The sequence below is a fragment of the Alexandromys fortis genome, unplaced genomic scaffold, assembly GCF_014885135.2.
Source record: "Alexandromys fortis isolate MF-2015 unplaced genomic scaffold, M_Fortis_MF-2015_v1.1 scaffold_92, whole genome shotgun sequence".
Lineage (NCBI taxonomy): Eukaryota > Metazoa > Chordata > Mammalia > Rodentia > Cricetidae > Alexandromys > Alexandromys fortis.
In genome coordinates, this window is record NW_026067972.1 from 2,677,935 (window position 1) to 2,705,315 (window position 27,381).

Genomic DNA, 27,381 nt, shown 5'->3' on the forward strand with positions numbered 1-27,381 from the left:
CCCAGCCCACCCTGGGAACCAACACAGGCAAACTGAGCGATTGAGTGGGACCTTCTACCTGGGGCAGAAACGTGACTCCAGTACTGGGTTCCTATTGAGCTGCTAAAAGTCAAGGCTTGGGTCTCTTAATTCTATTCCTCTCGGGCGTGAGCAGTTAGACTTTGCATACGACTGGCTTCAGCCCCTCCTTAAGAAAAGTATCTACCTCTAGCCACACATCAAGCCACCAGCAGAGATCTTATAATCACATTTACAACTGCCCCATCTCTGAGAGCATTCAGCTGTGCTTCCAACTGATGCCATTAAAGAGAATTATTATCACGAAGTGGGAAACTGCATTGTTTTCCATTACTTTCCAAGTCTGTTTAAGCCAAATGCACCTTGTAGCAGGTTGAGAGGAAGTTCTAGAAGCTATCTGAGTCCCTGATCTTTCTCTCTGATTATTTTAACACAGCTTGAACATGCTGAGAAGGTAGGGCTTATGTCTGGTTCACGGCTCACGGGTATGGGGGCCAGCAGTTTAGTCAGGGGAACGGAAGACTCTAACCTATTAGAACGTTCATGAGTGAGTAGGGTGAAAATTGAGAGCTTTAATAAGTAGTTCAGGAAATAATCTGCTCTTCTGAAACGGGGCAGTAGCACACACCACTCCTTAGCTGGAAGGAATTTGTGTGCATCGAGTCTAGGCACTTTCTTGGAACTCCACCTAGCAGAGCCACGGGGTTATGAGTGGGAAACTGTAGAGGCTCACCCTCCACAGCAGAATGAGTCACAAAAGGGTTCTGTGTCACAAGATCATAGTTCAGAATTTTTAAAAATATATATATATTTTCCGCTTTGAGACAAGGTTTTACTATGTAGCTCTGGCTGGCCTGGAACTCACAATGCAGACTAGGCTAGCCTCAAACTTTTAGAGACCCTCCTGTTTCTTCCTCCACAGCACTAGGAATAAAGGTGTGCACTGCCATGCCTGGCCTGTAGTTTAGAATTTGTGATGATCAATCTTGACTGTCAGCTTGATTGGCCTGGCAGTGTTGAGATCAGCAAAGCATACTTCCGGGCATGTCTGTAATGGTGTTTCCAGAGGGCATTAAATAAGGAGGGGACGCCAGCCTGAATCGGGTTCAGATGGAACAGAAGTGGAAAAAGGAGAGCTCCTAGCTCAGGCACGCACTCTGTTTTCTGGCCAACATGAGCTGCTTTGCACCTGCCCCACCACGGGCTCCCACCATGGTGGCCTGAGCCCCTGACTTCTCTCTGCCCCACCACAGACTCCCACCATGATGGCCTGAGCCTCTGACCTCTCTCTGCCCCACCATGGGCTCCCACCACCACGAGCTGACTTCTCTAAACCTGAAAGCAAACCCTCCCACCTCTTCTCAGTTGTTCTGTACAGCACAAGAAGGCTAACATAAGCAATTCTGACTAATTGGTAAACTAAACTATCAAAGGCATTACGAGAGGTCAATATACAGGAGCACAGAAGGAAACAGCAGATATGTAGCCTTTCTTCTTTTTTTCCAGGTTTGTCTGCTGAATTTGTTCATGGAGTTAGTATTAATAATAATTAATTATATTAATAACAATTATTATTATTAAAAATTAATAATAATTTCATCTCAGGAGCCCCTACAGACTTCAATCTCTTTGGTTTCATAGAAGCCTGGCATGCAAATGTTGTGCCAAAGCCAGCTGCTAGTGAAAGAGAGAAGACAGAAGCCAAGCCAATACTGTTATGTGCTGGACTTCAAATACAGCTGGTTTCTGGATTCTGGGCAAAAGCAGCACGATGCTCAGAGTCCTCAAGGGTACCCTGATGTTGTGACATGAACCACGTTCCAAAGCAGATTGGGATTGCTAAGAGATGGGGAAAGTGGTGATGATGTCATCAAATTTCTCTTCTAACTTACGAAAAGACAGAAGTTGGGTCTACAGTGACATTCCCAGCCCAGAGAGATTACTCTGAGACAGTTCTTGGGAGTTCAAGGTTCCCCATCGATTCTGGGTAGTTGAGAACACTTCAGAGGACAGACTTCTCCTGTGTGGGTGTCTCAGAACCTTCTAAGGCTGAGGAATAACTCGAATGCCCTGGATCCTGAAGACTTCATGCCCTCAGTCATTGCAAAGCTGGGAGCAGAAGCTGCAGTGTATAAAGCAGTGTGGTCTGAGGACCCTGCTCTCTAGCAGGCTCTTCAACTTCCCTACCAGATGTGCTCTGCAGCTGGAAAAGTAGGCCACTTCCATCTCCTTCTGCCTGGGATAAAGGTGTCAGTTCAACTTAGTGTGGGGAAAATAAAAGACACTTCTATTTATACTAAACATCATAAATAATCTACTGGATACATTCTTACTGACCACCCTTGATGACAGGTTCATGTGTGATAATGATAGTTATATATAAGTGTATTAAATTTCCCAGACAAGTAAATCGAGTCTTATTCATTATGTGTAGGGGAGGGGCCTCACTTTGAGCTGGGCGTGGGAGTGCACAGTGTAAATCCTGTATTTGGGAGGGATAAGAAGGGGTATTAACATTCAAGGCCATCCTCAGCTTTTATAGAGTTTGAGGTCAACCTGGGCTGCATGGGACTCCGTCTAGCAACAAGAACACACACACACACACATTGAGATAATTGCCTGGGTTGTTCTGTGTGCCTGGAAAATAGCATGAAAAAAAGACTTCCTACAGTTCAGTCTATCCAGCCATGGGAGGCACTGTCTAGGCCTTATTGGTGAAGCTGTGTAGGTCACAGCAGACCCTGGCAGGAGATGGGGTCAAATGTATCACTGGTCCTCATTCTCATAAGGGTCCCAAGACACTTGTTTCTGACTGTCTGGTTGCCCTTCAACTCTCCAAATGCAAAAGTGCAAGTCCTTCTAGAATCTGCTTTTGCTTAATCCAAAAGCAGTCCATGTACCCGGCACAACATGGGGCCTCTTAACAAGCCCCGGGGATAAACCAGCAAAACTGATCCCAGCAGTAACCCAGGGCAGGGCCACTCTTTCTGCCTGCTGCTCTATGAGCTCTATGAGCTGCAGCTGCAGCAGGAGCAGCACACGGGTGTCTTCAGGCACAGACAGTGTGGGAGGACCAGCCTCTGGTTTGGAGGCGCTGGCAAGGTAAGTGTGGGTTGGCGGCGCTTCCTGCAGACCTAGATTTCTTAAGAAACCGTCGGTTCGCATAAGATGAGTTCCCTTAAATCTCACAGTTGTGTCTTTTTCTGAGAAATTCATTTGCAACCAAAATCAGACTACTCTTTCTGTTAAGTTGGTGGAAACTGGCTTGGATTGAGTGGTCAGGGTGTCCTGAAAGGAAGTGTTCCAAACGTGTTCATAGAGGTGATGCCCGGGGCCCAGCCTCCTATCCAGTGGGTGCCTTGAACCCTCATTCACCCTATTAGCGCATCCCTAGTGCAAACTGCCTTTTAAAAACATTTATTAACTCTCTTTGCAGAAAGAGACTTGTCCTCATTCTGGCTGGGAAGGCTGCAGGGACAGGAATTGCATTCTCCCACAAGCACTAGCATAGACAGTAGGCAGACAGACGTGCCAACAAAGACTGAAAGCAGGCTAACCAGAAACGGTAACTTAAAATGGTATTTGAAGAATAACCCACTTCTTCATAAAAGACTAATAGAGGCCTGTGCCAGTTGAAAGGCTGTTTCCACTCTATGGCAGGATAGGATGTAAGGTACACAGGCTGGCTAGCATCTTCTGTGTCACTGGTTAGTTCTCAGTGACGGTTACCGCGTGTTCACAGAAAGAGGAAGGAGGACGGGTGCTGGAAGAGTTGAGAGAAGTCGGGCATTACGTGACATCTATAACCCTAGCGCTAGATGCTCGGCAGAGGAATCACAAGTCTGAGGCAAACCCCAGCTGTGTAGCATGCCCCTGCCTCAACAGACCTCAAACAAAATACTAACCCCAAATGAAAGAACGAGGAGGAAGACATTCAGGATCCCCCCTCACCTTATCCACAGTTCGACTCTGTGGTTTCAGTTAGCCACCGGTTGAAATTATTAAATGGAAAATTCCAGAAATAAGCAAGTCACAAGGTTAATATTACACACCATTTTGAAGAGCGTAATGGAATCCTTCAGCTTCCCTGCTCCATCCATCCTAGGACACGAGCAATTCCTTGGTCTAGCATATCACGCTGTGTACACTACCCACCCACCAGCAACTTAGCTGCCACCTTGTTATCAAATCAAGTATGGAATCATCCACCCACTCCTTAACCTTTGTTTTACTTAATAATGGCTCCAAAGTGAAGAGTAGTGATGCTAGCGATTTTGTTATATTGTTACGATTGTTCGAATGTATCATTAGTTATTGCAGTTAATTTTTGTTGTGCTTAATTTAGAATGGATACAAATGCACAAAGTACATAATCTGTATGTGTGGGGAGGAGTCTTGCAACACAACGCTTAGGATAAAGGAGAGTCACTGTATCTGAACTGGCCCTTGATGACAAAGAGACATGGCATTCCAGACGAGGCGAATAACACATGCAGATTTAGAAGCTGGCAAAGAGGACCACGCAGCAACTGGCTTGTTGCTCTGAGCTGGAGCAGTGAGCAGTGGGCTCTGCGCTGTGGAGACAGCTGGTGCTAATGAAGATGGGCATTAGGGCTTTAGTGGCAACAGAGTGCCATTAGCATTTTCTCAGGAGCCAGTGAGTGCCCACTACATGAAGGTGGGTGGGCATAAGGGGGTGACTGTGGGTAGAAAGGACATCAGTGAGGGTCCTAGTGCTACACGGTAGGCAGAAAGAGATGTCCGGTTGGGATGCACAGAACTGTCACAGGTGTGGAAGTCACCCTTGACAACTGGCCCAGTGATGACCGGGAAGGGGAGAGAAGGCGGAGCCTGGGAAGACAGGCCCCAGGGTGGATGGCGGCAGGGCCAGTCGCTGATGCTAGGGCATACAGGAATGGGAAGGAGAAACAGATGAGAAAACTGTGAACCGAACCCAATGGTGGGATGGACATCCAATAGAGATGACCAAAGTGAATAACAGAGAACAAACTCAGGTTAGAGGTCGGAGAGTGGCCAGGCTGGCTCCCTATGTTGGGACCTCACACCGTCCCCATACCTTCTCTCCTTTCATCCCAGGCTTGCCAGAGGCTCCATCAATTCCAGGCTGTCCCTCGGGGCCCTGCGGAACATATGACAATCAGCCCACAGCATGGCTGTTAAAGACCACACAAAACCCTACCTAGGAAGGAGGGAAGGTTGAGCGGACAGGCCAGTGAGCACAGGGCTCGCTGCTGGTGCCCCAAGACAAGCATCCTCTGCTCTCTGAGTCTCCTCAGAGGAGGAGGACATCAGGAGCAGCACAGGACCAGATGGTCTCCAAGGCTTTCCCACACCAGGTCTAACTCTGGTGTCCTGTGGCAGGTTCTGAAATCTCCATGAGCCTGCACTCCTACCCAGCCCCCATATGAATCAGGAAAGCGGTGCATCAGGCATGTTCTTCGTTGTCCTTCCGTGGAATCTCAGAAATGACCCAGAAGGGGAAGATTTTGGTCCCCAACCTTGGGTGGTACTGGGTCTGTAATCTGTCTGTGAAAGGAAGCCCCACAAGCACAGAGTGAAGAAGGAGGCTTTGGTTGCTCACCGGAGGTCCTGGCTCGCCGGTAGCTCCATCCTCTCCAGGAGAGCCAGGGGATCCCATGAAAACATCCGTTCCTGGTTTTCCTGGAATCCCGGGTGATCCAGGTGGGCCTGGGGGGCCTGGAGGACCCTGAAAAACAGTGTGTTGAAAGTAATGAGGGAGGGTGAATATACCAAGGTTTTTTTCGTTTAACCTCCTTTCCAATCCTTGTAACACTCCCATAAGGAAAGAGTGAGGTTCCCACCTTGCAAAGGGAGCAACTGGGGCTCAATGAGGTAACACAACTCAAGGAATCATACACACACAGCTGGAAAGCAGTGGAGCTGGCATTTAAATGTAAGGTTTTCCAAGCAGCTCACACCAGGCTTTCTCCCCAATGGCGTATACGATAAAGAACCAATGAGCTGGAGTCTCAGAGGAACCCTGGATAATTCTGCTTTCTAATTGACTGTAAGGTCAGCCAAACAGCCTGTGTTTGACCTCGTCCTAAAACACTTTCCAAAGTGGACTTGTTTCCCCAGCTTCCTGATGGCTGTTGGGTCTCACCAGCCCAGACTGTTCCTGGTAAATCCACTGGGCTTTCACACCACAGAGCCCAGTGGGGGGGGGGGCAGCTAAGTGGAGCATCAAGCTGGAACAGCATGGCGGCTCAGGGGAAGGGCTGGAGAGAGGCCTGGGCCCAAGGAAGGAGCAACAGCTACATGGAGAACCAACCACACTCCTCTGTGGGTAATTTAGAGAGGACTAGTAAAGCCAGCCTTGGGCACGCCAGACGTATCACAGACACCAAGAATGGGCCAAGAGCAGACTGGGGGCCAGGGAGGGTTTCACGCTGGAAACTTACCATGAAATGCTATCCAAACAGAGAAGGGACCAGGGTAAGTCTTTCATAGGTAAAGGATAGGTAGGAGTCATGGGTAGAAATGAAGGTCAGTGAACAAACTTGCTATGAAGAGATAGGAGCAGCTTCCAGAGAAAGGAGGAGGGTGGAGAAGAGAGACACCTCAATGCAAATCTAGGCTAGCACTTGGCTAAAATGAGACGGAAATGTCAAACGTGAAAATAAAGGGAAAATGTATGATGATCCCCACAGACTCCAGAAAACAGTCCCTAAGGACCTGTCTACTTTCATTGGTTGCCTGACCCCACGACGTTCCCTCCCGGGTCCCCAACACCAGCCCCCAGCACCCCTAATACTCACTCTCAACAGATCCTCGTTGCCCACAAAGTCTCCAGAGCCTGAGCCCACATCTGAGTCCAAAACAGGGCCAGAGCCTTCAGTCTCCACTCCTACCTGCAGAAAAAAGAAATTCCCACAAGGAGATTCAGGCACCAGTCTCCACAGACGGCCATGCCGCTTCAAGTGCTACCATATTCGGTAGCCTTAAAATGTCTCCTTAGCCTCCCCATCATTCAGCCTGCAGGTGGCCTGGTCTCAGCATCCTATTAATCCCTTCCATTTCTTCTCCAGGGAACTCCTTAGTTCCTAGGTGGCCTCTGGTGTGAAACCACCCTGAAGGTGAGGCTTGGATATGGCTTTATTTGATTACTGAGAATGTATATCCTGAGCCCCCACTAAGAGGTCCCAGGAGGATCAGGGTTGCAGGTTAGAGCTGGGGCAGGAAGGTCACTGTCCTGTGGCTATCAGAGGGAGGAGCGGTGGTTTGAATGAGAACGTACTCCATAGGCTCATATGTTGAATACTAGGTCCCCAGTTAGTGGAACCATTTGGGAAGGATTGGGAGGTGTGGCCTCATTGGAGATGTGTCATTGGAGGATGGCTTTGGGATTTCAAAGCCTATACTAGGTCCAGTCTCCATCTCCCTTGATCCATAAGTCGAGGCTTTTATGTAAGCTGTCACCTTCTTCTCCAGGACCATGCCTGCTTGCCCGCCATGCTTCTCACCAAACCAATAATAGGCTAAACCCCTGAAACTGTTAGCAGGCACCCAGTTAAATTAAATGCCTTCCTTTATAAGTTGCCTTGGTCTTAGAACAGTGTATAAGACAGATGTAAGGAGACCCAATCAGGTTGCTGCTTTCATCTGATGGAGGAGATTTAAGTTCAACCTCTAGCACTATAAACACAAAGCAAACACCAGTGTAAAACAAAACCTACTGTAAAAGTTACCAGTCCCATAGCAAAAGCAACAAAGAGCACGAAGAACCTGACAGCGCCCACGGTCCCACCACTTCGAAACAGCGCTGCTCACATTTAGGAAGGGCGCTTCCTTCTAGAGTCTGTGTTTCCTAACAGTTAAGACCACACAATACACGTGAAGTTATAGCCATCTTCTTTCACTTAGCATGATATGGTAAGCATTTTCTCCAACATTGAGTACAAATGAGAATAATTTTAATCATGTCGAATGTTCCATTATTTGAATAGACTTTAATTAGCTTTCTTTTGTTGGTTAATTAAATCATACCCAATTCTCTACCATGGGCAGATATTAAGGCTAACATCCTAGTAAACAAAATCCTTTGTTACTTATCAAGTTATCTCCATTGAGGAGGACTCTTAGGACCAAATTCCTGGTTGCAATTGTGTGGTGGTTAACTTCTAGTTGTTAATATGCAGTTTTAGGGTCGCTAATATATGTGGACAGAGTTTCCCAGAAGCAGCAAGCACATCCAACTCCTGACCACAACCCCTCCTCCCCACCACCAGGGTGACTGACCCCACCAACCTAACTTCTCAGGACAGAAAACTCAAGGATATAAGGGTGGTTGGTCCAGTTTCTCCAAAACACCAAACAAAAAAGAAGGTGGGAGGCAGAGACAAAAAGACCCTTGAGAGATGATTGTTAGGTCCAAAGGAGACTCCAATTCCCCAGACTCAAAAGGCAGCGCACCTAGACTAGGAGGACCTCTGGTGGCTAGATAAAAGCCTGCAGTCCTCGGGAACTTGTGAAGCTGGTTTCCCTCTAACAAAAGGAGCCATTTCCCTTACCTTGCACAGAAGGGACACAAGGCTAACTGTGGCGCCTGTTAGCATATCAAAGGGCTTGCTGCTTCCAGGCTCCCTCAGCATCACATGCACTTGTTACACATTTCAGAGTCCACGCTAGCATCCTGGTCCTTCTCAGTGCCCCCCCCCACCCTAAACTCCCTCCAGCTCATGGGCTTCCCTTCCCACACCACAGCTACTCATTCTCCTTATAACCCTGCTATTCTTTATATTCTCTCTCTCTCTCTCTCTCTCTCTCTCTCTCTCTCTCTTCTCTTCTCTTCTCTCACTGTGTTTTTTTCTATTCTCTATCTCTGAACCCCTTAGTGCAGGCCACTGGAGCGTTGCATCCGAGGGGTCACATGGCTGAGCCTTGAACCATGGCTCTCAGAGTGTCACTCAGGGAGTGACACCCTGAGGTGGGTGGCCTACAGGAGGTTCTCCTTGAGAACCATCTTCATCCTGATGCAGGTTTGCAGTTTGCTCCCTGATTCACACAGGCCTGGCTCTGAGTTGCCTGCTTCTCTGAGACAAAGAAAGGGTCACCCCTCAGCTGGTGACCGCACCGTGTGCATAGATGGTTCTGAACATCTTCTCAACCGACTCCCCAACCATCCTGTGCAGACCAGAAGCCTGCCTGAAGAAACCAAAGGATGGCTGAAGGTTCGGAGTAGCGGACCACAGACAGCCTCAGACCCTCAGCTGAGGGGCCCCTGCAGGTCCACACACCATTCATGTTCCCTGTCTCTATAGACCCTGCTGAGTTCCACACTCACTGTTTATGTTCTGAGATGTCGCTAACCTTGATGTGATTACAAAGGCAACTGAAGGCCTTGGAAAGGTCCCTCCACATTTATTTCTTGCCTTTTCCTACCCAACCTTCAGTCCCCTAGGGTTCTCCAGGCCAAAAGCCCTCAAATATTGTCTTTACAAAACAAGATGAGAACTGACCCTGAGCTCACGGTGGCCTTTCTCCACACTGAAAGATCTTCCAGCTGAGTCCACCCCCCCCCCGCCCCAACACTCACCGGAGTGATCTGCCTCTCGGGAGTCACTGTGGGTGTGGGGAGTGGAGGCCCACTGGGGAGTATGCTGCCAGACCCCTCCTCTTCAGTATCCTCTGTGGAGGCCACCAAGTCTTCCCCACCAGCAGGTGCCTGAAAAGGAGGTCAACAGGAGGGGTCATCATGGTCCCAGCCCACAAGGCTGTAGGATTGCGGTGTCGTGTCTGTGATGGCAGTCCAATGTCAAAACACTCACCTACCTACCGGCATCCTCACACCCAGCTCAGTCATGCAAAAAAAAAAAAAAAAAACCCTCCCATCTTTGGGACCCTGATCTCAGGAAAGTTCTTAGTCAAAGCTAGGAGGTAGCCGACTGGGATAAAACCCAACACCTGACTCCTTCTGTCACCATCTTTTGTTTCTGTTCAGTTGGCATTTCCCGAGGTCTCACAACAGAGACAAAGCTGTGTGCGCCTCTGCTGAGGACCTTAAGGGCTCCTGGTTCAGAGTATTGAGCTTTCTGGCCCCCATGGGTCAGAGAGGATGCCAGTTGGGACTTACAGGAGTAAACATTTGCTCACGGACCACAGTGGGTGTGAGAGTGGCCTGGATATCTGTAGGACTCCGGCTGGCTTGCTCAAGGGCCACTGTGGACGTGGGAGCATTCTGGATGTCTGTAGAGACCTCGCTGGCTTGCTCAAGGGCCACTGTGGGTGTGGGAGTGTTCTGGACGTCTGTAGGGATCTCACTGGCTTGCTCAAGGGCTGCTGTGGGTGTGAAGGCTTCTAGGCTGTCGATGGCAGTCCCACTGGCTTCCTCTTCCTCAAAAGCACCGAGTGGCACCTTGGACACAGCTGGGGTTAACAATTCTTCACCATTTGGACCCTGAAATAGAACTGGCATCAGATTATGCCATATGATCTCCACCATCTCCCCTTTTGGGGGGGGGCTGTGCACATGCTACAGAAAGGAAACCACCGGGACCACCAGATCTCAGCAGCTCCTTTGTGGCCTTCCCTTAGTTCTCCCTCAAGGGGTATCTGTAACTGAGTGTAGAGGCCTCTGGGCATCATCACCCCACCTCTAGAATCCATCTGCCTGTATATCTCTTAAGTCAGGGCTTAGTTCGCATCCTTCCAGCTATGGGGAGCTCATCCCCTCTGCAGGCAGCCCCCCCTCCCTTTTATTCTGTTCTGAGGGCCGAACTCCAGCCTCTGTCACACTAGGACTTGTAGAACTGGAGTCCGGTCCCTGGTTTTCTCCTGCTGTGACACATACTTTGTCTTTAGTATGTGAAAGAAAAGGAAAGGGAAGGAAAAGGAGACATTTGGGTCTTTGAAAACATCTGTGTGACAGTCAGGTAACCTGGAGAATTCTGTCTCTAGCCTGTGTGGATACGAGAACAGACCACAAGGCTGCCTGCGAAGTTCGCTATAGACAGAAGAGCGAGGGTGGGGAGGGGCTTGGAGGTGGGTTGTTGACTTTGGTGGGTCCTGCTGCCTTCATGCTTTTGCTCAGCCGATTTGTCCAGCACCTACCACTTAGAAGGGCAAAGCAGATCTGGGAAGCGGGGGCTGCTAAGCCCTGTCTCCACCAGGCTCCTGATCTGCTAGGGAGCCAGGCATGCCCTGGGAGCTTTATACCAATACAATTAGGATGAAGTCTTCCAAGGACAAGGCCCAGGAGCCTTCACTGTCCACACTGGTGTGTTCCTACAGAAATGTGTCGGATTGACTTTGAAGGACAAGCAGGAAGGGGAAGGAAGGGGAAGGGGAGGTTCTCTGCAGAGAGGAGGAGTGTGGGAAGACGGCAGGGTGGGAAAAAAAACTCAGAAAAGCTTAAGGTAGGAAGCTGGGGCTCAGGTGAGGAACACAGAAGCCCCAGGTGCAGCCAAGAAAGCCAGTGACCGGACCCTGCTTGGCTTCTCAAGGGAGCTAGGTCAGTAGGTCAAGGTTAGCAAACCATCCCAGAAGAGGGGGAGCAGCCAGGCAGGTTTTGAGAGAGAGGCTCCAGCGGGTGTGAGCAAGGCCTGGCTGGGAAGGGAGGCCGCTCAGGGCCTATGCTGCTGAATGGCAGATTTAGGTTGAAAAGCAACAAGACCTCATTCTCATGGGATATGGGACAGAGGAAGAGGGAAAGTCATTCTACTTGAGGCTGCTGGGAAGGGACTGTCCCATTCAAATGGGGTGGGAACACAGGGGTGGCCATGGGGTTTGAATCTGATGTGTAAAGGACTTTCATGGACTATCCCAGGGACAGGGTCAGTCAGTGTCCAGCTGGGGCGTGTGTGTCCAGCCTTATCTATACTGCAGGCAGACTGACCTTTCCCTTTACCCTGTCTGGCCTGCCTGTCTGCACCCTGCCTCCCTTCTCCTGACAGCCCACAACAACACCAGAACCTCTTTTCCTCACACACAGGCCACACCTTCCGTCCCTGGTCCCTGGACCCTGCTGGTGGGGACAAGAGAATCAGCACACGGCCCCAAGACTCCTCCCTACTCCTCTGACCACACAGGGCATCCCCATCTCCCTTCAGGCCCTGCTGGACCACACGGTCTGAGCTATATAAGCAGCAGTCCTGGCCGACAAGTCCCACCTCTGAATGAGCATTGGTCAGAGGTGCTCGCACACACCCCAGGCCAGGGCATCTGGGCTTGCTGAGTGTAAGGCTGAGAGGGCTATTCTAACTCATCACACTACTTACCAGAGTGGCCTCTTCTCTTGGTTTCTGGGTGAGCATGGACAGAGTTGGCCCTGCAGTAGGCATGGTGCCAGCCTCTGCCTCCCCAGCAGTGCTGGTGGGCACTTCACCGTCCCCTGATGCTGCTGATGCTAGATTTTCTTCAATCTCTGGATCCTGAATGGAAAGACATCCCAAAGGTCCAGGTTAGTGGACCACCAGTTTGGTCCATGTCCGTGGCTTTAGGGGATAGACAGCCAAAGCCCCTTGTGTCCCTGTGTCCTGTCCCTCCCTCACCTTCAAAGCGCAGGCACAGCTTAGACCTGTCCTTTGCCTCTGCTCTCACTGGTCTACACCTGCCAATCACCTGACTGCTTCTTGCCTCCTGCTCCCCTACATCAGAAACTTCCACGATTAGTGGCCCTCGCCACTGTTGCTCAGAATCACTCGCTGGAGCTTTAGAAAAGCTCTGACAGGTTCATGGCCACCCCTGCTCATCTGGACCTGGATCCAGCCTGCCAGCTTTCTCCATCCTTTCTCCACCTAGAAGCCAGGATGATCTTTCTAGAATCTGAATCCTACGAAGATCGGTTCACCCTCTCCTATGCTTCAGTGGCCGCCGCTTCACTGGATGCTGCCAAGCTACCCAGCAGAAGCCGCCATGCTCCCGACCTCTCTAGCTTACAGCTGACACCAGGATCCCCTGCTGACCCCATGATACCCCGTACTTCTTCACTTCCTGTGTCATCTCTGGGCCCCACATGTAACATCCATCTATCCCATCTGCTTTCTCAAACCCCCAGGCTCACATTCTGCCACTCCGACCTGCAAGTTCACTTCCAGAGTATTTTGGGAGTCCTTTGTCCCTTGACCACTGTGTCTCGGGAACACAGCCTATCCTAATGGCCATCAGCCCTGGCAAGCAGGACCAGGGCCTGGTGTGGCATGGCTCTCTGCAAACCTTCCCCACGAATGAATACCCTTGCAGCCCATTGCTCTTGCCCACCTGGACTCTGCATAGTGCAGCCCCTGCGTGCATTTTCAAACAGGAGGCTAGGAACTGCTTCTACCAGGGATAGCCCCTAAATGTGTGTCTAAGTTACTCACTGAAGTAGCCACTTCCCTGGAGTTCTGAGCAGTCATGGCCAGGTTGGGGTTCCCAGTAGGTACACTGTTAATCTCTGCTTCCAGGGTAGTAGTGACAAGCACCTTGGCCTCCCCAGTTGCTGTTGCTGATAACACCTAGAAACAAGTGCACAGTGAGAGACCGTGCAACAGGTCCCTTAGCTCTGATCAACAAGCCAATGGCTGGAGAGAACTGAGTATCTGGATCACTACATGCCCCCTGGCATCTGACATCCCAGCAGCTTCCTGACTGTAGGCACCTCCATATTTGTGACTTCATCCCAGTCTTAGACCAGTTCCAGGCTTGCAAAAGCCAGGAGATAAGAAACATCTCTGAGGCACAGATGTCTTGCATTTCATGCTAACATCTGCTAGCAGACCCTGTGGCCATAGGCAGTTGCCTCCTGAGTCAGCCGGCTGCAGCTCTGTGCCTTGGGTCTAGATACACAGATCTCCTGTGATCACTCCTGTGATCACCCCTGTACACCCATCTGGACAGAAGGACAATGACATTCTCTCCATGGTGCTTCAGCCACATGCGGGCAGCACTCTGCCCTCCTCAGCCCCCTGCAGCCCAGCCCTAACATGCCTTTCTCTCTTGGTTTATAGAACAGCTTCCTCTGAGCAATAAAAAGATTGCTTTAAGTCCCACAATGAATGGGGAAATAGAGCAGCTGTGACTGCAGCTGTCACAGAGAGACAAGCTTTCAGGAAATGACAGTGCACACCTTTAACCCCAACACCCGGGAGGCAGAAGTAGGCGGATTTCTCTAAGTCTGAAGCCAGCTTGGTCTATATAGTGAGTTTTAGACCAGCCAGAGTTATGAGATCAGATTCTGTTTCAAAACAAAGGGGTGGGGAGGGCATGTTTATTTTTGTTTTCTAGGGTTTCATGTGTGTGTGTGTGTGTGTGTGTGTGTGTGTGTATGTGTGTGTGACAGTATTGTGTGAGTGTGTGTATATGTGATTCTGTGACAGTATGTGTGTGTATATGTATGTGTATCAGTGTGTGTATGTGTGTGTCTGTGTGTGAGAGAGACAGTATGTGTGTGTATGTATGTGTCAGTGTGTGTGTGTGACAATATGTGTGTGAGTGTGTGTATATATGTGAATTGTGTGACAGTATGTGTGAGTGTGTGTATGTGAGTGTGTGACAGTGTGAGTGTGTGACAGTGTGTGTGAGTGTGTATATGTGTGTGACAGTGTGAGTGTGTGTCAGTGTGTGTGTGAGAGAGAGACAGTATGTGTGAGTGTGTGTGTATGTGTGTGTCAGTGTGTGTGTGTGTGGTAGGGTGGGTATGGATGCACATGTGCATATGGGTGCATTCACACATGCATGAATCTGTGGAGACCATATTTGTTGTCTTCTCCCACGGCTCTCCACTTTATTTTTGAGACAGGGTATTTCACTACATCTGGAACTTGCCACTTCATCTAGGCTGCATGACTACCGAGCCCCTAGGATCCTCGTATCTGTCCCCCTGCCATCCATACTGGGGTTACAGGTATTCATCACCGCACCTAGCTTTTACATGGGTGTGCTGGGGGCTTCACACTTGGCTCTTCACACTTGCGCACAAATGCTGACATTGAGAAGCCGTGACCCTATCAAGCCAAGCATTTCTCAAACTGGCTTTGTAGATTTGAAAGGCACCTGCTAAGAACAGTGTGAACATGGCCACAGTTAATAATGTTCTGAGGAGACTATGTCATCTTAAGAGTCCAGTGCCAGGGGGTCACCATGGTGAGGACCCAGTATTCATCACCGAGCATGGGTGAAGGCAAGCTGGGGTTGATTCTCCTCCACCTATGCTGGTGTGCCCTTGAAGCTTGGCCAATGTCCTCTATACCCTGGGGACATTGGTTCTGATGACATTCAGCATCATCAAATTGAAATAAGCAAACGAGTCTCCTATTAGGCCATCATATCAAACTTACCACTCACTCACCTGACCATCGGTAACATTCAGCAGGGCCCCATCCCCTGAACCACCATCAGTACTGGGGTCCCCATCCACAGCATGGATCTCCAGGGTGTCATTTAGAATCTCACCAGACCCTACAGGGAGCAAAAATTGTGATATCAACAACTACATTTTGCAGTCTTGGAAGAGAACAAGGCCATTCGTTTCCTAGTAACTTGGGGAGGTATCCATGATTCCATTATACAGTGTCAAGAGGGAAGAGCCAGCCTAGAGAACAGGGAAAGACCCTAGGATCTGGTGGCATTATGGACTCTGGCACTGCCTGCTGTCTGGAATCCTGCTTTGCCCCTTCCCAGAATGGGACTCAGGGCAAACGCTTAACCTGTGCCTCAAGTTCCTTCATCTACAAGTGAAGATCACAATTCCTACCTCATTGAGTAGAAATTATTCTGAGGATCATGCATCATTCTACCTAGCTGATATGGGAAAAATACTGGGGACAGCACCTGGCACATAGCAAGCTACTCAAAAACATTTGTTATCATTGGAGCTCTGTAGTCAATGAACAGAAAAAAGGACTACATGTGAGTATCCCTCTGTATGCTGGGAATACCATTGGTTAATAAAAAAACTGGCTTGACCTGATAGGGTAGAACAGAGCAAGGCAGAGAAAACTAAGCTGAATGCTGGGAGAAAGGAGGCAGAGCCAAGGAGAAGCCATGTAGCACACCACCAGAGACAGACGCTGGGAACTTTACCGGGTAAGCCACAGCCATGTGGCTTACACAGATTACTAGAAATCAGCTAAATTAAGTTATAAGTGTTTGGCCAATAAGAAGCTAGAGCTAATGGGCCAAGCAGTGTTTTAAATAATACAGTTTCTGTGTGATTATTTTTGGTCTGAGCTACCAGACAGCTGGGAACAAACAAGCGACTCCTTACAACAAGTACACACATGGCTATTCTATTAGATATTTACGTTATGAAGTCGTTATTACCTAGCATACGTATTATTTGTGTAGGCATCTGCGTATTTATGTATACACAGCTAAATCACAGCACTGAACTTAGGCTTCTTGCTGAACTTAGGCTTCTTCAAGATTATAGGAGTGGAAAGAGAAGGGGAGATTATTATTTTCTGTTGTCCTTGCTATTCCTACAACTCTACATTGACTGAAATGTTACCACATGAGCACCTGTGGGGCCGGCGTCAAAAGACAAATCGAATCCTAAAGCAGAGATCGCATTAAAATGAATGCACACCCGTTATCCTGCGAGCCAAGCTGTCTCTCTAGAAAGACCAGAATTTCACATTCTCAGCCTCCTCCGTAACACCCCGAGGCAGGTATTTTGTTCTAATCACAACTTTAAGATAATAATAATTACTAATTATTAGTACTATTATTAGCAGTGTTGAAGACTGAGCCTAGGATCTTACACTGGCTACAAAGTACCCTCTCAGTGGGCTGTGTCCTCATCTCTCTCACGCAAGCTCAGCAAGTACTCCATTACTAAAATGTATCCCCAGCCCTTTTCACATCTTTATTTTGAGAAAGGGTCTCACTAAGTTGACCAGGCCGACCTTGAACTTGTTCTGCAGTGTAAGCAGGTCTTGGACGTGTGTATTCCTGTTGCAATCTTCTAATTGGTTGGGATTACAGGCTTGTGCTACCAGGTCTCGCATTATTAGCCCCGTTCAGCAAACAAGTGAAGTCACTGTGAGAGTAGTGGCTACAAAGGGCTTGTAAGTCAGGCAGGCTTGTCTCTAGACCCGAGTTTCTCCACGCATGTAGCAGACACATATGCCCTAATTTCTCCAGCTCATCCATCCTGTGTGGCCTCAGGTGGGATCCACAGAACTCCAGGAGTGGTCTGTCTGACATTGGCCCGTGCCTGAGTCCTCCCTGCTCTGACCACCAGGGGGTGCTGTGCAAGCAGCTACTGGCCCCCAGGGTCACCAGGAGAGAGATGGGGCAGATGCTGTCAGAAAGCATGGAATACACATGCTTCCAATACTGGAGAGCTTTTCCCATGCAGAACAGCACTTAGAGCACTGACTACCTTCTCTCCATCATCTGGAATGTCTATTCATCAAGAAAAGGAACACTTGAACAAGTTCTAGGGTTTCCCTATGGCCTTCTGTCTGCCAGATGAGGAGTCGAGCTGTTTCTGGTCCAGGTGAGAGGCTCAGGTGGGAGGCTCGGCCTCCACTCGGCCCTTGACTCCTTAGACTGGAAGAACCCCTTGCCCTACGCAAAGGCCCCAATCCACCCACCAGTATCCACAATTGATAATGCTTCTCTATTGCCAGAAACAGAGAAAATACAGGGCGGCCCACCCTCTCACTCATCAGGAGGCAAGGACGGTTTCAGTCCCCAAGGAAGGTTAAGAAGGCTTGCAATGTCAGCCGTGCCCCAGGCCCACAGCAAACAGACAGCCAAGTAGGGTGTCTTCAAAGCTCTGTCAAGCTCCCCCTACTCCCCCTCCCCGGCTTCCCTCTGCCACATTACCACAACTCCGTATTTCCATTGTAACTCTATTAAATTATTTATAATTTTCCAGTCTAGTATTCTCTACGTCTTGTCCGCAGACTCCCCAAGCTCTGTTGTTAAAATAACTCTCATCAGCCGATGGCAGAAGCGAAGAGAACAAGGGTGACTATTACTGTAAACGACACTGGAGACGCAGAAATTTAACAGAATCAAAACCACCTGCAGTCCTACCACACGCTGTATTTTGGACTGAATTGGTAATGTATTTCCCACACATACAAACAGCGTGTATTCAAAGCGGTGGCCGAGGCAGGTTTGAAATCTGCTCCTACGGTGAAGACTCCATTAGCCTGGCATAACTCGTTAGGTCCTCCCGTCACGTGGATGAATGACGTCAAGTTGGCTCAACCCATCCTTACTACGGGCGCTTTGGGTGAACATCGCTTCTGGAGAGTACCTTGCCACTACATCTCAGAGCTCTGGCCTTGGCGGAAGCAAAAGTCACCACCTCTGGGAAGTGGTATTCTCGGGCCTGGGGTGCGTGTCAGTCTGCTGCTCGGGGGAGCCACACTCTCTTTAGGCTTCCGTTGGCCTGCTGGGTGACCATGCCAGTCTCTGGTCATCGGGTAGCTGACCCCTGAGACCCGGAGAGCTTGTAGCCAAAGTCAAGTGAAGATTCTGAGATGAGGCTGTGAGCTTATAGGCATGCTGCTTGCCCCCTTTGCAAGGGCTGGCTCTTCCCACCTGTAAAACTGCAGCTAGCCATATTGACTAGAAGGCACGCGGTGGGACTGGAGAGGTATGGGAAGGTATTGCCACAGACTAGGTACTCAATTAGCAGTAATGATTATTATAAACTTTCCTGTCAGGAGAACAGAGGTGGAATCTGAAAGTTAAAGGCCCAGACATTGGAGAGCAAGTGCTAACTCTGCCCCCCCTCTCAGGTCGCGTGGTCTCGGCTAGGTGACCCAGTTTCTCTGTGGCTCGGTTTCCCTGTCCCGTGTTTAAGGGATGTGAGTGTCATTCTTCCCTTGAGGGGTGAAGAGATGGTGAGGGGAGCCCTGTATGTTACACACATGGTGATCACTCCGTGGTAGACCACCGCGCTCATGCGTGTGTCAGGACTTGCCTTGCTCGGGGCTGCTATGCCCAATGACGCTCAAGTTGGTTTCTGGGGTTCCCTCTGGCACAGGTTCACCGGAAAGCTCCGGGTCCTCAGCAGGAGAGGATGAAGTAGGAGGTATGCTTATGGGATTGGCGTGTGCTTCTTTAGGCTGAAGAGAGAAAAATGAAATTTACTTTAAAAAGAATCTTTTAAGTAAAAAGGGATTTACCTAACAGTGAAGCACTAAAAAAAAAACATAGAAAGTGATTTATCCACAGAATCCTGAATAATCCCGAGTGCCTATGCTGGCTGTGTCTCTGGGCAGCATCACACCTCCCAGGCCTGAAAGAGGTACACGCTGAATGTAATTCTGTCTCCACTCACTGTCCAGGGAGATATTGTTGATCTCGGACTAAGGTCTCTAAGCTCAGAGACCACACTTCTGTGATGCCTGAGTCCCAGAGAGCACAGAGCAGATGCTGGGTTCAGGAATGTGTGGGCCGTTGTGTCAGTGAGTCGGGCTGTACAGGTAACACCCTGTAAATCCAGCCCAGAGCAACATGGAGGACGAGGCTCTGACAGCCAGGCGAGGTCTTAACCAGTCTTACCAGCTGGGGAGGGGGCGGATACAAAACCCAACACCTGGAAATAAAGGAGATTGGAAATCCAGACAGGAAACTCAATGCCGGCCCTAAATGTCCCAGAGGCTGAGGGCTGTTCGTGAGACCCAGGGTTGTCAGCATTTGGTCTCTTCAGCATCTGGAGCTTTTCTAAGCTCTGGATTGCTGAGGAGAATGGAGGGTTGAGTGGGACCACCTAGTGTTGAACTTGACTGCGGAAAAAGATCACATCTCTGCTGTGTTACGGTTTCAGGGCTTGTTTGTTACTGCAGCACTCCGGGTGCCTCCTAGCAAGAACAGGCTCCTTTCTTAACATTAGACTCTACTGTGCAGAGAGTGGACCTTCAGTCCATCATAACCGGGAGGACTGTCAGGAGCCCTATGACTTCAGAGTTCATGGTGCAGACCTTACAGTCAGACTTGGGTCAAATGCCTGCTTTGTGTTTAGTTGACTGGCCTATTTTGGACAAATCATACAGCCTCACTGGGCCTAAGTTTTCTCCTCTGTGCAATGCAACAATAAGAAATGCTCTACAGAGAATGGACAGATGGTTCCGTGGTTAAGAGCACTGGCTGCTCTTCCAGAAGACCCAGGTTCAATTCCCAGCACCCATTTGGTATCTAACAAATGGCTGTTGCTCCAGAAGAGCCAATGCCCTCTTCTGGCCTCTGTGGGTACCACACACATATGGTGCACACGCATACATGTAGGCAAAACATCCATACACATAAAATAAAAAATGAACAGATCTGTAAAAAAGGAAAAGAGATGTTTTATAGATGCATAAGATTATTTCTGTGCTTTAGTAGTGAACTATTCTATATTACTAGAAAGCTGCAATTGAAATAAACAAAGTCGTGAAACAATGATTCTGAGACCCAAGCCTAAGACACTGCCAATGATTTACTGCAGAGCCTTGTCCACGGCAAATGTGTGAAGGAAGGCTGTACGGACCAGACCTGGAAGGTGGGCAGCAAAACGCAGCATAGAGGGAGTGCTTGAAACATCAGGTCTCAAGTACCTGAGCTGGGCCAGAGCCTGTGGAAGCAGCACAGTGGAGGGTGAATGAAAGGCTTGGATGTAGGCACAAGGACGATGCTGATGGTGGGAGTGGCCGGAAGAGTCCAGACTAGGGATGCTGAGGTCCAGCCCAGGAGGTCTGGGTGGGACACCGAAAAAGCCCAAAGGGCAGGAGCTAGGCAGGGGTGCTGAAACAGTGGGAATCCCCAAGGCAAAGCAGCAAAACCCAGCTAGGATTGACCCATCCTGGGATAGACACCTTCTTCCTCCGTGAGGGGTCCAGGAAGAAGCTGTTTCCCATGGGTCCCTGATGGAGCTAGGAAAGCCCATGGGAGCCCCAAAGGTAGCCTCCAGGGGAGCCAATAGCTGGAAGCAAGAGTATTTTGTAAGACATGTGGGCCTGGGGACAGACACCTGGAGAGGCTGAGGCTGGGTGAACAAGAGGACAAGCCTGAAAAAGGCTGGGCTGTTACTCAAAGAGATCTTAGGTGAGTCCTTGGGTTGCCTTTCAGCCAAAAGCTAACAGTGAATCATATCCCAGCAGCCATAGCCACCTGGGCCCTGGCTCTGGGGAAAGCTGAGACTCCCAGGAGCTGCTGGGGAGAGAGTGAAGTATCTCATCTTGAGCACATAACCGATGGCTTCAGAGGTGACATGGACAAGGAACCAAGTGTGGGCTGTGACAATGTAGAGATATTTAAAGACTTTAGTACATTTTCAGGGTATTAGGGAGGTGTTTTGTTTAGTTTTGTCTTTTTGACAACCCTCATGGTCACAATGCGATGTCCTCATTCCGCAGACAGGTTTCTATGAACCCACTGAGTGCCAGGTTGGTAACTGAACCCTGGGGCTTGAGAAAGGAATAAAGAATACATGGTCCCTAGAGCTCAGAGGGGCACAGACCAGACCCCAGCAGCCTATTTCATGGGACACAGAACAGCAGAAGCAAGGGCCAAGCTGGGAGGGAGCATGGCAGGAGAGGCCTCATTGGGAGGATTTGGCCTGGATCCTGAGGTGGGTAGGGATTTGCCAGAAGGAAGGAAGAGTGGGGGTGGAGTGGGGGGTTCCAGGCAAACAGAACTGCATGGGGCTGTTGGGAGGAAGTCCCAGATGGTATGTCTGGGAAGCCAAGAGCCCTTAGGTGTGGCTGGAAGGAGGCCTGGCTGGGGCTGGGAATCACCCGCCCGTAGAGCTCTCTGCCAATGTGCGTTCTTGTTCTTCGCTCCAGACATGCTGAACATCCAGGGAAGCCGCCCAGGAGACTCCTTATTAAAGGCCTCTGTCAGTCCCGCACAGCTGGGCACAGGGGACTCACAGGCACAGCTATGTCAATCCTAACTCAGTCAGAAATGAGGTTTCCATAAATGCCAAGGTAGGTGAGCAGCAGCAGACAAGGCCGGAGAGACAGGCACAGAACAGCGAAGACGCTGACCCTAAATGGGAAGTGGGAAGAGGGAGGCCGCCTCTAGTTCGGTTAGTTTGCCCATCCGGCCCTGTGTCCTGAAGAGTGGCAAGCTAAAAAGGCTGGGCATGGGGAAGTGGGATTCTGACTAAGAAAGAAGCCAGGCAGAAAAAGGAAGGACTGTCTGGGACCAAGGGGTGGTGGGAATTCCCTGTGCTGGAAGGGTAACTGTCAGAAAAGCCTCAGGGTGGAGTGCTGAGAACACTCTGGATCCACAACCAACATCTGGTTCTGGCACCTTCTGGCTGGGTGGCCTCAACAACATGGTTGTTCCAGGCATGCTCCTACAGAATAGAAATCAGGAGCTCCCTGTCAGGAGCTGCCACTGAAGGCCGAGCAGCAGAGTCTCGAGAGTGAGACAGCCACCTGTGTAGGTAGTGGGACCAGCTGCAGAAGGACACAAGAACTCTGAGGATGGCATCTCGCATGTGAGTGTTGGGGCCATCCTCTTAGAGCAAAAGGCAGCCACGGGGGATTGGCATAGCAAGACACCAGAAGAAGTAGGAGGGGGTCCCAAAGGAACAGAGACCTCACCGTGTGCTGCTTCGAGTCTGGCCCTGAGCTCCCTGGCCTCTTGGAATACTTGCCAGCCAGTTGGCACCACCAGCTTTTACCCATCACTGCTGTGTGCCAAGGACTACTTGTATGTTTGGACCAGGCGGTTTGTCCACCTGTCATACTAACCCATGAAGTAGGTTATGTTCCATGCTAGCTGTCTTGGAAAGGGTAGGTCTCTTGCTAAAGCCAGTAGGCAGGGACACCAAGACTAAGACCTATTCTGGGTAGGATTGGACGTACAGCTCTTCTCCCAAGTGCCCAAGAACTTGGAAAGGGAAGGAATGAGCTGCCCGCAGAGACTCCAAAGGCACCCTACCGCCAGACACTTTTTCTTTATCACTTCTCCAGGTCCTCAGAGATCCATTACACCCTCTCTGGGCTGATGCTGGCCATCAGCCCCGGTACCTGATGTCATGGTGTGCTAGCTAGTCTTATGTCAACTTGACACACAAACTAGAGTTGTTTCAAAGGAGGGAAACTCGATTGACAAGATGCCTCCATAAGATCCAGCTGTAGGGCCTTTTCTTAGTTAGTGATCGATGGAGGAGGGGCCAGCCCGTTGTGGGTGGTACCATTCCTAGGCTGGCGGTCCTGGCTTCTGTAAGAAAGCAGACTGAGCCAGGCATGAGGTGTAAGCCAGTAAGCAGCACCCCTCCACGGCTTCTGCATCAGGTCCTACTTCCAGGTTCCTGCCATTTGTGTTCCTGTCCTGACTTCCTTCGATGATGAACAGCTATATGGAGGTGTAAACCAAATAAACCCTTTCCTCCCCAACTTGCTTTTTGGTCATGGTGTTTCTTTGCAGCAATAGAAACTCTAACTAAGACACACGAGAAGAGGCTCAGGAGGTTTGAATCCTGGCTCTGTTACTGTCTGACCCTGAAGATCTGCTCTTCCCCCTGGCACCCATTTCTACATCTGCACAGTGAAAAGTGCCACCTTCCTTGCAGGGGTTTGAAGGAAGAAGTGACATCGTATTTGCAGAAGCACTAGCCCTCTTCCTCTTCTGCTTCCCCCTACTCCCAAGTTGCCTTTCTCCACCTGTCCCTCCTAGACTATTGTTCCAGTCTCATCTTTAAGACCCTCCCCGGGGACTGACATGGGTCATTAGTACCTCTATCTGAGTCAGCCTCCCTCTGCATTATGGGCCTGTATGTACAGCACAAAGCAGCATTGTACTCAGAGCGCTGAGCGTGTGGCCCATTGATCTGTGCCCAGGACGTGCCCATGGGTGGCTAGGCCTAATAGGCACACAAGACTCCAGCACTGCCCCGAGCTTGACATCCTTATCTCAGCCAAGATTGGCTCAGGTTTTGGGGGCACACTTCCACATTCCCACCCAGACCATACACCCAGTGGTAGATGTCAGAAGATATGTGCTCCAGCCTAGCTTGCCCAGCTTTCCTCTCTGGATCTGTCTGCCCATCTGTAATATAGGAAGTTTGCTATACATGTCTGTCTAGGTCCTTCTAGCTTTAGTGGACTATGGTTCTGTTCTGCCATGCCCGCATCCCTGATCCCTGAGGTCTGTAACTTATAACTTACAGTCTCCGCCTTATTACTGTCTCTCTGCTTTCTATCAGAAGTGCCTTCACTAAGTGATGAGCCCAACCTGGGGGCTTTCTTTACTTGCAGCTCAGATGCTCCTTGATAGTCTAATACATTTCTCTCTGTCTGTCTCTGTCTCTGTCTCTGTCTCTCTCTCTCTCTCTCTCACACACACACACACACACACACACACACACCTCTCTTTCTCTGAATGTGTGTGTGCTCCTTGCTAACCCCATGGACTGACTTGAGACTTTGCAAACCCTTCTCTCTTAGCTGCAGAGCACGTCCCCATGAGGGAGAGCGTAAACACCAAGATGAGGGTTGCTTTTGCTTGGGTCCAAAGCAGCACTGAGTATCTTTCAGGGCTATTTCCCTCATGCCGGGCGCTTTCTCAGACTCACCCCAAGCTGCCTCATCTAAATCTCCAGTGACCTAAGATACAAGTGATGTTATCATTGCTCTGTAGTGTAGAAGACAGCTGAAGTTCAGAGGGACTGAGCAAGCCCTCCATGGCCCAGAACACAGCTGCCTCTGCCCAGTTTTCATAGCCATCCACACAGGTGGCCCTGGGTAATTGGTATGTTTGCTCGGGTATGGGTGTGAGGTTGCGAAGAACCCTCTTGACTCCCCCAAAGGATCTTGTACTTAACCTCACACATCTGACAACAGCCTGGGACAGTTAGCCCACCCACAGGGGTGGTACCCATGCTCACCGGGGCCTGAGTGTAGGTGACAGCTTCCATGATCTCAGCGACTTCATCCATCTCCTGAAGTCCACTGGCTTCTCCAGATGCCTGTGAGGAGATACATCATGCCACACACTGTAAGAGTCTTTCTCTGTCCCACCAGCCCCCAAATAATGACACAGAGACTGATTAATTATGAAAGCTCAACCTTAACTTAGGCTTGTCCCACTAGCTCTTCTAACTTGAATTAACCCATTTATTTTAATGTACGTTCCGTTCCCTTGCTTGTTACTTTAACTCTCTATACTGCTCATGCTACTTCCTCTGTGTCTGACTGGTGACTCTGCCTTCTTCCCAGCGTTCTCTCTGTCTCCTGAAGTCCCGCTTATACCTCCTGCCTAGCTATTGGCTGTTGAACGTTTTTATTATACCAACCATAGCAATTTTCACACAGTGTACAAATATCCCACAACAACACACAAAGCAGGAAAGCAGGTTATACAGCATTGGGGTATTTGGGAAGGTCAGAGACTGACCAACAGACTCCTATAGGGGAACTGTGTGTACATGTGTGCACATTTGCATGTGCATGTATGTGTACAGTTGCATATATGTATATGCTTGGGTATGCATCTGTGTGCATGCATATGTATGGTATTCATGCATGTGTATATGTACATAAACACATGTATGCATGTGTATACATGTTTTTGCAGTATGCATGCGTACATGGTTGTGCACACGAATACATTATATGCCGTATTTGAACCTGTGTATATGTGTGTGTGCATGTATGTATAACATGGGCATCAGAGACAGGGTGGGAAATGCTGTATGCACGGTTGTTTATTCTATTTCTATCCACACTATTATTGCTACAGCCTGTGTTACTTCACCTTCCAACTGTGCCCAGAGTCCCTTTGTTCCCATTTTGTGCAAAGTGCTCACAGGAACCCACTCAGGGAGCACTCATCCAAGGTGGTTTTCTAGGGTCGCCCTATGTCAGCCCAGGAGTCTGTGCTGTGGCTCTGCAGTGGATGCTGTGCCCTGGGTTGTTTATACTTCAGCATGAATGCAGAGCAGAGACGATTACGTGACAATTCCCTTATCCCCTCCGCTAGCTCCCAGGGAACGCCACAGGCTCAGGAGTTCAGACATTCAAACAGGCCCAAATGCTATCTCTGGTGGACAGATTTCTCTTTTTAACAACAAATTAATAAAACCAGCTTCCAATGTGTTCAGGAGCTGACATCACTTAAAGAGCAACCGTCGCAGGAAACACCACTTTGCCCGCATCTGGCTTTGGCATGATGCTCCTGTCTGCCTGGAAGGCACTTCAAACAGCGCCTCTGCCTGCCTGGCTTCCGGCTCCTCCCCCTGCTCCTCCCTCCTGCTCTCTGACAGGCTGAGTGGGGTCTGAGGCTCTGACACTTAGTTGTGTCTACAGGTGTGTGTCAGGTGATGGAGGAGGGGACAGCTCCTGAAGTAGGTCCCCTTATCACCTGCCTACACCCAGGACTGTCATAACCAGCAAACCCTGGAGGAAGGAAAGAAGGAAGGAAGAAAGGAGCCATCTTTCCTCCCTGGCCCCCACCCCACCCCCAACTTAGGAATCAATTCACTTGCCAAGCATAAAATGAACCTAAATTTAGGTTCATTTTTATAGGACTTTACACCCAGAATATCTTAGCATTTTAAACTCTGATTTTAGAATCCTGACACCCTTCTTGGCAGGAAGGCTGGAAACCAGGCCATTGACTGCCACAGGAACATCTCCTAAGACGCACAGCCCCCACTCCAAGGAGACGGCTGAAGAGCTTCAAAGGATGAAGGAAAGCCAAAAGCCCAAAATAGGACTCGGGGCAGTGCTGGCCATGATGAGAGGCTTCTAGGCTGCCTGATGCTGAGTGGGGAGAAGGGCTGAGCAACCAGCCTTCCCCTGGCTGACTGGGGGATGAGGGTACAGAGTGCCGGGGGAGGGGGAGAGGTAGGCGGAGGCTCACCGAGGACTCTTGGGCTTCACACAGCTCCTCGGGGGTCCTGGGGTCCGCATAGATGGTAAACTGCTGTATGGAGCCCTGGGAAGAGAGAGACAAGAGGCATGGGTTACGTGTATACATCACAATGCCCAAAGAAGATGGGGGTGCTCGTATGGGGACGAGAACTGGGAAGGGCTAGCATGGCTGGCAGTGTGCTGTCTATGGAGGTGACAGGAGCACCAGGCACACCCCACCCAGGCTCTCCGTCCTGCCTGCTCCCACTGGATATGAACTACCTTAGCCTGTGCTCAGAACCTGCAGACCGTCTCCAGGGCGCCAAAGCTCAAAATTTCCTTGCTAGACATTCTTGCCCCCATGGAGAGCTGCCAGTAGCCTCCTCATCCCACTCCGAAGGACTCTCCAGATCTGATGCTCGGTCTCCAAAAGTCAGCAAAGTCAGTGTCTACATTTGTGTAATATGTATACATAACCTCTGTATCCCCCGAGCTACAAATAAATTCATTTTCTGCCCTCTAGTGGTATTTTTTCTTTGTAGTTGGTGGTTTTGGTTTTTTGATTTTGAGCATGAGTGTGTGGGATATATAT

At 49.8% G+C, this 27,381-nt stretch overlaps 1 protein-coding gene across 1 annotated transcript in view; it reads right to left on the reverse strand.

Annotated features, from left to right (window-relative positions):
- Col15a1 (collagen type XV alpha 1 chain) overlaps positions 1 to 27,381 on the reverse strand; it is a 100,452-nt gene that overhangs the window by 37,652 nt on the left and 35,419 nt on the right. The window contains exons 4-14 of the mRNA XM_050156021.1: positions 26,800 to 26,874; positions 24,824 to 24,904; positions 18,923 to 19,067; positions 15,326 to 15,435; positions 13,359 to 13,493; positions 12,276 to 12,428; positions 10,133 to 10,456; positions 9,596 to 9,724; positions 6,819 to 6,911; positions 5,621 to 5,746; positions 5,096 to 5,158 (exon numbers count right to left, since the gene is read on the reverse strand). Of these exons, the coding sequence (XP_050011978.1) occupies positions 5,096 to 5,158; positions 5,621 to 5,746; positions 6,819 to 6,911; positions 9,596 to 9,724; positions 10,133 to 10,456; positions 12,276 to 12,428; positions 13,359 to 13,493; positions 15,326 to 15,435; positions 18,923 to 19,067; positions 24,824 to 24,904; positions 26,800 to 26,874 (1,434 nt within the window). The remainder of the gene's footprint in view (positions 1 to 5,095; positions 5,159 to 5,620; positions 5,747 to 6,818; positions 6,912 to 9,595; positions 9,725 to 10,132; positions 10,457 to 12,275; positions 12,429 to 13,358; positions 13,494 to 15,325; positions 15,436 to 18,922; positions 19,068 to 24,823; positions 24,905 to 26,799; positions 26,875 to 27,381) is intronic.